Source organism: Onychostoma macrolepis, chromosome 17 (genome assembly GCF_012432095.1).
Source record: "Onychostoma macrolepis isolate SWU-2019 chromosome 17, ASM1243209v1, whole genome shotgun sequence".
Classification (NCBI taxonomy): domain Eukaryota; kingdom Metazoa; phylum Chordata; class Actinopteri; order Cypriniformes; family Cyprinidae; genus Onychostoma; species Onychostoma macrolepis.
Genome location: NC_081171.1, coordinates 7,626,230 through 7,638,658, shown reverse-complemented (window position 1 = coordinate 7,638,658; position 12,429 = coordinate 7,626,230). Strand labels below are relative to the sequence as shown.

At 35.8% G+C, this 12,429-nt stretch overlaps 2 protein-coding genes across 6 annotated transcripts; one reads left to right on the top strand and one right to left on the bottom strand.

The window, feature by feature from the left end:
* Positions 1–1,614: 1,614 nt before the first annotated feature.
* On the bottom strand, positions 1,615–6,080 carry gjb9a (gap junction protein beta 9a). Of its 2 annotated transcripts, XM_058749352.1 has the most exons (3): positions 5,923–6,080; positions 5,746–5,778; positions 1,615–2,918 (listed from the first exon to the last, which is right to left on the bottom strand). In XM_058749352.1, exon 3 carries the CDS (start codon positions 2,896–2,898, stop codon positions 2,137–2,139), a length of 762 nt encoding a protein of 253 aa, XP_058605335.1. In that variant the 5' UTR covers positions 2,899–2,918; positions 5,746–5,778; positions 5,923–6,080; the 3' UTR covers positions 1,615–2,136. The 2 variants fall into 2 exon arrangements, with proteins under 2 accessions (XP_058605335.1, XP_058605336.1); XM_058749353.1 differs by lacking the exon at positions 5,746–5,778.
* Positions 6,081–6,676: 596 nt separating this feature from the next.
* Positions 6,677–11,162, top strand: ptp4a2a (protein tyrosine phosphatase 4A2a). 4 transcript variants are annotated; one of them, XM_058750432.1, is made up of 8 exons: positions 6,677–6,823; positions 8,677–8,753; positions 9,049–9,313; positions 9,510–9,628; positions 9,719–9,811; positions 9,907–10,037; positions 10,302–10,376; positions 10,466–11,162. In XM_058750432.1, the coding sequence occupies exons 4-8, from the start codon at positions 9,533–9,535 to the stop codon at positions 10,575–10,577; spliced, it is 507 nt and encodes a 168-aa protein (XP_058606415.1). In that variant the 5' UTR covers positions 6,677–6,823; positions 8,677–8,753; positions 9,049–9,313; positions 9,510–9,532; the 3' UTR covers positions 10,578–11,162. The 4 variants fall into 4 exon arrangements, with proteins under 4 accessions (XP_058606415.1, XP_058606414.1, XP_058606412.1 ...); XM_058750431.1 differs by having other exon boundaries at positions 9,480–9,628; XM_058750429.1 differs by adding an exon at positions 7,559–7,597 and having other exon boundaries at positions 6,715–6,823; positions 9,049–9,628.
* The last annotated feature ends 1,267 nt before the right edge of the window (positions 11,163–12,429 follow it).

Genomic DNA, 12,429 nt, shown 5'->3' with positions numbered 1-12,429 from the left:
TTTAATATATATATTTTTGAAATATTATGCTCTCCAAAGAACTTTGATCAAAATTACAGTAAAATCAGTGATACTGTGAAATGTTATTACAAGTTAAACTATCTTCTGACATAATATTTTTTATTAAATGTAATTTATTCCTGTGATAGAAGGCATCCTTGCTTAAACAATTACAATTTCTGTTTAAAAAAATCTACATACAAATTTCTCTAGGAAACATTGGAATAATTATGACATTTATTAATAATTATTTGACTCTGTTGGCGCCAATAGCCTCGTGGGCATCGTGCTAAAATGTAACGCTGTTGCACTTTGAGTGTCCCGAGTTCAAATCCCTGTTCGCAGACTAAAATCTAATGTTTCTGAAAATATCCCATATGTATTGTCAAAAAATCCAATGTAATACTATTTCCTCAAACAAAACTTACACTCACAGTTCTGTTTGCTATATAATCCAGATTCAATTCAAATGGTTGAATATGAAGCATTCTCAATTCTGAAGCATGCTCAATTCAATTCTGACTGGTGCACAACTCAGATTCTAAAACATTATATAGCAGTAGAGAAGGAATACAGCTGAATGTGTTTGAGTCTGTGGTGGTGTCTCTAAAAGTGTGTGTGAGCTGGTGTGCATATGTGAGTGGGATGGATTGTTTGCTATGTGCATTTGAGCCGAAGCCAGGGCACATGTGTAGGAGGAGCAGCGCAGAGTGAGTGAATCATACATGAGGACATTTGCTGTATTCTTTCTGGTCAATGTGCTAAAGACTGAAAGATTATATGCAGGTTAGCAACACGCCAGTGCTTGGAAATTGTTCAAGTTGGGTAAAATGCTTAGGATGAAAGAATCACATTTTGTTGTTACGTTATCATTGAAACACATTCAAATAAATATACACTAAATCAGTTTTTTGTTGCCCTCGGTGTGCAGTGTGATATATTTGTGTGTGGTGTGTGAGTGAGATAGAAAAGGTAGGAGGCATGTAATCATTGGTTGCTGAAGGCAAAAGATCAAGAGGTGCTTCTTATGTAACATGTAAATGAAAGTGCACTGGGCACTGTGTGCTAAAATATTTTATTTTGAAATGCATTCTAGGTACAAAAGCAGTGTAGGCTGACAGAAATAAGGACTGAAAAGATCCAGAGAGCATCAGAGGAATTATACCGAGAGTTCAAAACGCTGTTAAGAGATTTGATATAGCATATTTGGCTTTAATGTAAGTTATTTTAAAGGAATTGTTACCCAGAAATTAATTTCTGCCATCATTTATTGAAAGTATGCATGCTTTATTCTGTGGAACATAAAATGAGGAGTTAAGCTAAATATCAGAGCTGCTTTTTTCCATACAATGAAAGCGGGGGTGTCAAACTACAAAAAAGAAAAAACTTCATAAAAGAGGTTGCATAAGAGCAGCTTGGACATTCTGCTATAAATATCTCTTTTTGTGTTAAAACTGAAGTCATACAATTTTTTGAAAGACATTAGGATAAGTAAATAATGACAAATTTCTCCTTTTTGGGTGACTGATCCTTTTATTAAAATACTAACCTTTAACTCTGTCAATTCCATAAAACCAAAAAAACCAAGGCAAATCTGCATCTAAATGATTTTTTTATTGATATGTTTGATATGTATGTACACTGAATACAAATACAAAAAAAGATATCATAAAAAAACAAACTTTAAAATGCATGGTACTGTTGGAGACATGTAAATTTTGAGGTCGATACCACATTTGCATGAAGCCATCTGACATTGATTGCAAAGTACTTAGAGCCCAGCTCACCTCACCCAGATTTTTTTCCCTATTTTCAAATACATTTTGCTTTTAAAGTTCATTCTAAAGTGCATATTCTAAAAATAAAATAAAAATAAATAAACCTGAACATGAAAATCCTGGCTACCGCATCTCAGACATGATAATGAAAACAAATATATTTTGTATAAAAATATATATTTATTAATGTGTTTAAAAGCAACATGAGGTCTGTACTAATTAATTATTGTTCTTAGATGACTACTTTATTTGCACTTGCATTTGATTGCAACAATTTTGGATGATGGTGAAAGAGGATTTTTTATCCCGTATCCCGAACTCACTGAAGTTGTAAAGGTTTGGCGACACACTGCTGTAATTAAATAGCAGTTTTGTCCATTGAGGTGTTTTTTAATTTTTGCGAACTCAAGTTTTGGCTGCTGGACAGAGTCGGGTCTGGTCTTTTAGCTCGTCCCGGTGGTGCTTCTTGCATCATAGAGTATTTTAATATACGCTTTCCAATGAGATAAATAATTTCGCAGATACACATGAAGATGCAGAGTGCAGAGGAGGCCACCATGAAAAGAGTGAAGATTTTCTTCTCCGTGGGACGGGAGATGAAACAATCCACCGTATTCGGACAAGGATCCAGCGAGCACTTGGTGAGGCGAGGGAGATCATAGCCTTTATACACGTGATGTAGAATATAGAGAAAGGCAGCATCAACTGTGGCTTTAAAGATCAAGCTTAACAGGTAGGTCCACCAAAGACCCCCACGCTTTTTCCCAGGGTTGGCGTATAAATGGGTGCCCTCATGGAGGGCCGTGTACTTCTTGTCTTTTTCCTCTCTGTATTTGACGTGGGCTACGACCAAGAGTGATGGACATGTGACAAAGATGAGCTGCAAGGCCCACAGACGGATGTGAGAGATGGGGAACGTGCTGTCGTAGCAGACGTTGTTGCAACCGGGCTGCTTGGTGTTGCACACAAAGTCTTTGCTATCGTCGCCCCAAACGCGTTGAGCCGCCACCACAAACACCAGAACACGAAACACAAACACCACAGACAGCCAGACTCGACCGAACACTGTAGAATATTTATTGACCCCGCTTAGAAGGGTCTCCAGTCCTGACCAGTTCATCGCTGATCACAAACTATGTCCTGAAATAAACACAATCACATATGAAACTCAAAACTTTTGCACAATGACAAGGATAAAATCACAGAAGCAGGTCATTCTAGTTTGGGTCAGTGAATCTCCTGACAACTGGTGTCATGAAAGTATGCTCTAAATTTAACCAAAAACCCAATGGGTTTTCATCATGTCAAATTTTGTGTTGCTGATTATCTTTTTTAATTAGCCAGTGGAGATTTTGTCTTCGATTAATATTTAAACTCCGGAGGCGTTCAGCCATGCATAACAGGTACTCCAGATTGTTTCTAAAGATCTCATCAAAAAGTTTGCGATATCTGATTCTGTTCCAAGTGCTTTAAATGGAAGCTATGACAGGTAACCTTATAATAAGGGATTGTGCAATCACGAGGGTGACACATTTAAATATAACAAGCCTGTGTTGACAAGCCTGCTCATTAGGAATCCTTGCTGTCTTGATTTTGCAGGCAGAAATGTGGATTTGTCATGCTGGATCACACCTGGGTTTGTCACAGCTAAGATGTCTCATAGTTGTCTCATAAGATGGCCAACACGTTTTTAAAAAAATTTTTGTAAAAAAAAAACAAAACAAAATGTGTAAACACACACACACTTTATGTTTATACGTTTTTTGTTGTAGTTGCTTTTTTTGGTGTGATCCAGCATGACAATATATATATACAGTGCCCTCCACTAATATTGGCACCCTTGGTAAATATACTTTTTATCTTTCATTCAAAAAATTCACAAAATTCCAACCTATCATTGAAGTAAAACAATTGCTTTCTCTAGGTCATGTTGGCCACAATTATTGGCACCCAATTATTGAATCCATGATGCCATGCATCTGAACAAGATGGTCCAGGACCTCTGGCAGAAAAACAGGCCCACAACATTAAAGATCCATCAGTATATTTAACCGTGGACATGGGGTACTTTTTTATCCCTGTTTGTACTAAACTCATCTGGTGGTTTTGCTGCCAAAAAGCTCTTTTTTAGTTTCATCTGACCATAGAAGTCAGTGCCATTTGAAGTTCCAGTCGTGTCTGATAGCTGAATTTGCTAGAGTTTGTTGTTGGATGAGTGAGGAGAATTTTCCTTGAAACCCTCCCAAACAACATGTGGTGATGTAGGGGATGTTTGATATATATTTATTAGGTTTCTGACCCCAAGACTCAACTAATCTCTACAATTCTCCAGCTGTGATCCTTGAAGAGTCTTTAAACTCTCCTTCTCACCGTGCATTAGGACGATATAGACACATGTCCTCTTCCAGGCAGATTTTTAACATCTTTAGTTGATTGTAACCTCTTAATTATTGCCCTGATGGTGGAAATAGGGATTTTCAATGCTTTAGCTCTTTTCTTACAGCCACTTTCTATTTTGTGATGCTCAACAATCTTGTTCTGTACATCAGAACTATATTCTTTGGTTTTACTCCTTGTGATGGATGATTAAGGGAATTTGGCCTTTGTGTTCTTCATACTTATAATCCTGTGGAACAGGAAGTCATGGCTGGACACTTTCATGCTCTTAGTCACCCTGGTGTGCTAAAAAATGTAAATATGAATGGGAATATACTTCAGAGATATTTTACTCATAAGAATTTCTAGGGGTGCCAATAATTGTGGCCAACATTCATTGGAGAAAAAAAATTATTTCATCATGAGATTTTCTCCCCACTTTCAGTTGTTTTACTTCAATGATAGGTTAGAATTTTGTGAATTTTTTGAGTGAAAGATCAAAAGGATAAACAATGCAGATTTATTTTCACAGCGGCCTTTGCTCATATTTATCAAGGGTGCCAATATTAGTGGAGGGCACTGTATATATATATATACACACACACACACACATGTTGGTATTTGTGGTTTATGGAGACTCTCCATAGGCGTAATGATTTTTATACCGTACAAACTGTATTTTCTATCGCTGTACACCAACCCTACACCTAAACCTACCCCTTACAGGAAACTTTGTGCATTTTTAGATTTTCAAAAAAACACCATTTAGTTTATTTTTTTTAAGCCTTTTGAATAACAGGGACACAGGATGTGTCTTCATAAACCACCTTCAAATTGTAATACCTCTGTCATACCCATGTCATTAAACAAATTTGTGTCCCCGTAAACCACAAATCATTTCTTTTAAACATCGCACAGTATGTATGTATGCGTGTGTGTGTGGGTTGGTATTTGATACCAACCCACACACACACACGCATACATACATACTGTACAATGTTTAAAAGAAATGATTTGTGGTTTACGAACCACAAATGATTTGCTTAGTGATTTGCTTAGTGAGCAAAAGTCTCTTTGCTCACTAAGACTGCATTTATATGACTTTAAAAATGAAGTTAAAAACAGTAATAATGTGAAATATTATTACTGTTTAAAATAACAGTTTTCTATTTTTAATATATATATATTAAAAAGTAATTTATTTCTGTGATGTGCTGGCAAAGCTGAATTTTCAGCAGCCGTTAGGCACTTCTCAATATCACATTATCCTTCAGAAATCATTATGCAGTGGTGTTGCTTAATATTTTTGTGGATGATACATTGTTTTCAGGGTTCTTTGATGAATATAAAAACAGTAAATGTAGGCTATATATTAACAAATGATACATGCAATAAAATACTCAACATTTTTATTAAGTCACTTTGTGCTTCTAACCACATATACACATACTAACTAAAATGTAGCATTTTCATATTTTGTATAATTGTTATTTTTAATAAGACCTATCTTTGTTTGGTAGCTACTCAGTAATAACTAATCATTTTACTAACTCAGTAATAGTACTAAGCGATGTATAAAATCAGATCTTACCGTGTTTTGCCGCAAAACTGATAGTCATTGAAACTGCAAGCACAATAAAAGAACAAAACAAAAAGCACAAGAAAGAGGGAAAGAATGACACTACAGTAAAAGTCCTTAAGAAATCCTGTCCAACCTGATCTATGGCCTGACCGCCATCATAGCTGAGTGTAAGTGTGGTTTACTCACATGAGGCACCTGTGATGATGGAGCTGCTTTAGGAGGGTGTGGTGCTGGAGTGTGGCTGGGTGGTGCGTGCTTTCATTAGATATTATCTTACAGACAGGGACTGTAATGTGAGTTGGCCTCCATGATACATTTTGAAGCCTTGCAGCCTCGGCATGTGTCATCACCACACCCAGCAATATGCAAATATTATATCATACACAAAAACACATGACATTTTTCAGAAAGGTAATTTTTAAATTTTTTAAAAGCAGATTCTAGGTATACATTGTTGTCCGTTTTTGCTATGAATAGAAAAAAAAAAAAAAAAAAGAGAGAATAATTCATGCTATAACTCTTTCTCACCATGAGATGGTGACATAACTTCATTTTAAAAATCTGTGATGTGAGTTTCTTGCCGACTGTAATTAATAAAATATTTAAAGAAATATTTTAATGATATGTGTAACTATTTGATAGAGTTATATGGTTATTTTTCAGTATAAAGAAGTTTGCATTATTAACCTAATTTAATTCATGTAAAAAATCTTTTATATTAATACATGCTTATTTTATTTAAAGTAAATAATTTTTTCTATCACCGAAACTTTTTATATATGCTGTAATAATCACAAACAACTATTAAAAATGTATAGTTGTTAGAAGAATCAACGTGATTGGTAGAGACCGTTCGAGACCGATTAGCTGATGAAAAAAGTAACATCTATCCACTCCGTTCGTTCAAATGTGAAAGGTGCTGTTTTTCGGCCACGTGACTGCGGCCAGCCAATCAGCGGTCATCTGCGCGGACCGGAATTGTCGCCTGGTTACGGGAGCTCAATGGTCAGGGAGAGCTAGCCGGCTAGCAGCGTCTCTCAATCCTTTCTCTCTTTGTCACGGTATTCATATCTACCGTCGGCTCCTTGTAAGTATCGATATGATATCATATCTACCTTTTTCTGTCATTAATGAATATGTAAATGATTGATGGATTGTGTAATTGTGCGTGTCTTTAAATATATACGTATTTAGCATCTATAACACGCTAGGCGGACAAGAGCGAACTAATCGCGTAAAACATTTGGGACTTTTTAACAATGATTTACCATTGTAATGTAATTATAGGATATTGTATGTCGTATAAACGTGTATTAATGACTTGAACTGTCAGATAATAATGATGTTCATTGTAAATTACATCTGTTTTTATAAACTGCCTTAACGTTCACACAATAAGGCAGTGGGTCTTATGAGCATGATGATTTACGTGTGTATATTAAAAAATGTAATATTTTATGAATCTGAGTTTTTAATTAAATGGTTGTTTAATCGGTCCACCACAAATATAGATTATTGTGTGGTCAGCAAATGGATCCCATTGTGTTCCATGCATAGATATAATGCAGATTTTTCTCTGTTTTAAACGTATAGTTTATCCAGTTTTTTTTTTGTTTTGTTTTTGTTATTTACTCCCTCTTATGTCGTTCCAGTTCAAAATATGATTTTCTGTCTTCTGTGGAAAACAATACAAAGGGACAGAATGACATTCTCAGTCACCATTTGCCTTCATTGTATGGGGGAAGAAAAAAAATAACGTGATGAAAGTGAATGATGACAGAGACTGTCATGTTTCTGCTTTACATCTCCCTTTGTTTTCCAGAGCAGAAAGAAAATTATAGGGATTTGAAGGAACATGAAGGTGAGTAAATAACATATTTTTCATTTGTGTGTGTGAACTGTCCCTTTAAGAATGAGATAATGGTCAAAAATAGATAGTATATGGGCAGTAGATGTGGTGACTGAGATATGTGTCATACATATGCAGTCATGGCCAAAAATATCGGCACCCTTGGTAAATATGATAAAAAATTAATCCGCATTGTTAATCCTTTTGATCTTTTATTTAAAAATATCATTTATGAAATAAATGTTTTCCTCAAATACACGTTGGACACAATTATTTGCACCTCCAGAAATTCTTATGAGTAAAATATCTCTGAATTATATACCCATTCATATTCACAATTTTGAGCACTCCAGGGTGATTATGAACATGAAATTATCCAGCCATGGCTTCCTGTTTCACAGAAATATAAATAGGATGGAAAACAAAGCCCAAATTCCCTTAATCATCCATCACAATGAGAAAAACCAAAGAATATATTTCTGATGTGCTGCAAAAGATAATTGAGCTTCACAAATTAGTGAAGTGGCTTTAAGAAAAGAGCTATAGCAGTGAAAATTCCCATTTCCACCATCAGGGCAATAATTAAGAATTTCCAATCAACATAAAATGTTACAAAACTGCCTGGAAGAGGACGTGTGTCTATATCGTCCTAATGCACGGTGAGGAGGAGAGTTTGAGCGGCTAAAGGCTCTCCAAGGACCACAGCTGGGGAGTTGCAGAAAATAGTTGAGTCTCGGGGTTGACTTTTTTGATCATATTTACCAAGGATGCTGATATTTTTGGCCATGACTCTATATATATATATATATATATATATATATATATATATATATGTGTGTGTGTGTGTGTGTGTGTGTACATACACACACATGTGAATATCCACCTTTTTAAGATTAATCTGAGGGTGTATTAATATTTCAAATGCTTAACGTGTGTTAAATGTTACATAAGATAAGCTTTTATAGCATAAGTCTGTACTAACACAAATAGACACACATCGGCTCTTGTCATTTTCCATTCTGGAATTCTTTCTTTAAAAATGAATAGTCTGAAATGAAGAAGAAATGTTTTATTTCGGTTATCTTTTCTAGGTGCAAAGTAGAGACAGTCACGAATGGTGAAGATAGAATGCAGAGTTCTCAACTTGTTTTCTGTTCACTTATTGAAAGTAAGTGCATGATAGGAAATATATAAACCAATTGCGAAGTATTTTCCATGTATACCACCATGTTATGATGTTGTGCAAGGCCTGTATGATTTTATGATGAGAATTCATAATCCATCCAATGGCCAAAGTCAATATCTGCAGTGGAATGAGGTCTCTCTTCAGCTGTGGGCTATATCCAGTAATCATTTGGTGTTAATGGTGACATGTTTTGATTCACTGCACTTTCTGGTTGTGATGTGCCTTAGGATCCACTGCCCTGGTTATTTATTGGTCGCCATCCTTTTTCTTATTCCAGGCTGCACATTTATGGCGTTTGTCAGTGTGAGTGGAGACTTCTGCCAGGCACAGCACCTGGTCATTGTAGACAAGTGAACAGAGGGCCTGCCGTATGAAGATTATACTACCTGACTGCCCGTCTTAAATTCTGCACTTTCGGGGAGCATCTTTTTTTGTCCAGAGTTAAAGTGTATGAATCGGTTTGAGCCAATCCAGGTACTAGAGAGCGAATCGTTGTTCCTTCTCTCTAGTATCAACTGATCATCTCTCCTCTCCTGAATGGGGTAATTATAAATTGCAAATCAGAAGGATAGTTCCCTTCTTTAGTTTTTATTTTAAAACCGTGGGAGCGTGAAAGTTCTTTCCTTCTCCTGTTTCCCTTTTTTTTGGAGAGATTTGCCTCAGTCAAATTGCTTAGATATTTTGAAATCATTATTTCTACCCCTGTAGAAGATTCAGAAGTTGTTTTTTTCCATCAAGTCCAATTCAATTTGAGTGTCAAAATGAATCGCCCTGCTCCTGTTGAGATCACCTACGAATGCATGAGGTTTCTCATCACCCACAATCCCACCAATTCACAGCTGGTCAAGTTTACAGAGGTAAGGATTAAGATGGGAGCAGTTAATATGAGTACCAATATTAAGAATAGGGTCAAAGCCGACTATTTTTTCTATATTGATGTCTTTTAGGAATTGAAGAGTTTTGGAGTGCAGACGCTTGTCCGGGTTTGTGATGCAACGTATGACAAAACACCAGTGGAAAAAGAAGGCATTGAAGTTTTGGTGAGATTTGTGATTAACCTCTTTAAATATCCCAAATATTCTGATGGAATTTGGGGTTTTGTGTGCGTTTAATGCAGAATTGTGTTTTCCTTTAGGATTGGCCTTTTGATGATGGTAGTTCGCCCCCTGACCAAATTGTTGATGACTGGTTGAACCTTCTCAAATGTAAATTTAAAGATGAACCAGGCTGTTGCATTGCAGTACATTGCGTTGCTGGATTGGGACGGTAAGTATTATCAGGCCAAATATAATTCAGTCAGATTCACACACAGATATGAAATGTTGGTTTGTGGTTTTCTGATTGTAGCTCACTGAGATATTACGCTGTGTCATTTTGAGTTATGAAACATGTCGTTCTTTTTGAACATTTTGTGCTGTGATGGTGTGAACCTCAAGTTATATCTAAATCAGTCAGGGAAATTCCTGGTTAATAACCAAGTGACCTGACTTTTAAATAGTTTTAAATGAGAACAGCTTTTTTTGTGGTCAGAGCTCCTGTCTTGGTGGCCATAGCCTTAATCGAATGCGGGATGATGTACGAAGATGCTGTCCAGTATATTCGTCAGTAAGTCACACGATTGAGTTTCTTTTCTTTTTTCTGTGGGATATGATTTGTTTTGGTCATTTTGTGATGTGAATGATTTTTCTTTTTAGGAAAAGGCGTGGGGCTTTTAACGCCAAACAGCTTATGTACCTTGAAAAATACAAACCCAAGATGCGCCTGCGCTTCAAGGATGCCAATGGTCAAAACTGCTGCATTCAGTAAATAAACATTCATCCAAAGGATCTTTGGAAACTATTGACATAATTACTATTGTTAGTGTTGTTATGAGCCGTTTTTGTTTGATATATTGGACCAGGATTTTGCTGTACTACAGTGCCAAGCACACAAACAGGTTACGCAGTATTAGTGTTTTTTTGACCTAACAGTCAAGCCAATCTTGTAAACTCACAGGCAAATCGGGGTCTCACTAGTGATGTTTTTCATTGGTACACATTGGTATAATGATTGACTGCAGTTGTTAGTGTTTTATGCCCTGTGTAAAACTAGGTGTCCCCAGTTTTATGGATTGTGTAACAACATCCTGCAGTGATCGGCATCCTGCAGTAAGTGAACTTGCTTTGTTGGTGCTTCTCTTGAAGTCTGTCAGCTTCTCCAAAATCACATGGGCACAACTACTGTATCTGATGTTATAGATATTAAACATTCCAAGAGATTCACAGCACTGTTGGACACTAGATTATGGTCATCAGTAAAAAGGAAATCCTAGATAGTCCAATCAACAAAACTTCCTCTCCAAACTGATTGTGAAATGAGTCAAATTCAAATAATAAAAATCAAATAATTTTATTTTTATTGTCATGTTTTTTTTTCCCCTCTTCGCTTAATGTTGGTGGAAAACTTAAATTTTGGTATATACGCTGTAATATGTGCAAGAAACATAGTATTAGATGTCAGATTGTAATACAATAGAATGTATGTCATGGTAGTAAATATCTTCAATATTCATGTGTGGTCTAAAGTTATCAAAATACCATGATATTGCCAAAGGACATGTTTAAAAACATGTCAATGCCATGGTACTTTTTTGTTGGAAAATAATATATGATGCATCTTGTATTATAACAAATAATCGATTGAACTGCTTTACTCATTCATGTTTAGTAATATACATAATTATCGATATAATTTAAAAAAAATTTTATATATATATATATATATATATATATATATATATATATATATATATATATATATATATATATATATATATATATATTGGCCAAACGAGTTGTTCGTGCAATTTCTAGTGTGTGAACTCTTTCGGTGGCGTTTTCTTTTCTTGACCACGAGTCGGTGCAACGCAGATTCACTGGACAGGTTATCAAATGGATTTTGCCTGAACGCGAATCATACTATGGTAAAGGCTTAGCTTATGAATATGAATTACGTTGCTTTACTGGATGCTTTAGGAAGTTTTGCCCAGCATGATCTAGTTAACATTCATGAGATAAACCTTCGCAGTAGTAGAATTCATAATTCCGTTGTTCGGACTCTTTACGCCTATGGCAAGCCATTTGCTCCTTAAAAAAAAACAAAAAACTTTTATTTTACTAATACGTTTACAATACAAGCACACTTTTGACTAATATCTTGTACTTATTCATCACATGCTATTGCTTAATCACTAACCCAGTGTAAACCTACTTATTTAATTTTTGGTGTTCAATTTCTTAGGTAAAAGGTGATCTGTGGTTCACATATCAATTAGGTTATTCATTTCTGACTAGTATGTATTCCAGATGTTGCTGGTACCTGTTTCAGTCATTAGTACTTATTCTTTAATCACTAGTAACTAGGGGTGTGCGATATGACTATTTTTGATCACGGACGATAAAAATGTCTCCACGATCTGCTTTTGGAGAAATATCGTAGTATCGTGCTACAGCACACATTCTATCAGTTACAGTTCTGGCACCGCAGTATCAATATACTGTACAGCGCGACATACAATCAGGTCAGTGTTAACTCAGCGGTAGAGTTACTCTCACAGGACACTGCACTTACTCGCAATCACAAAAGTACATTATTTGCGTGGTTTAAAGCCTTGCCGGTC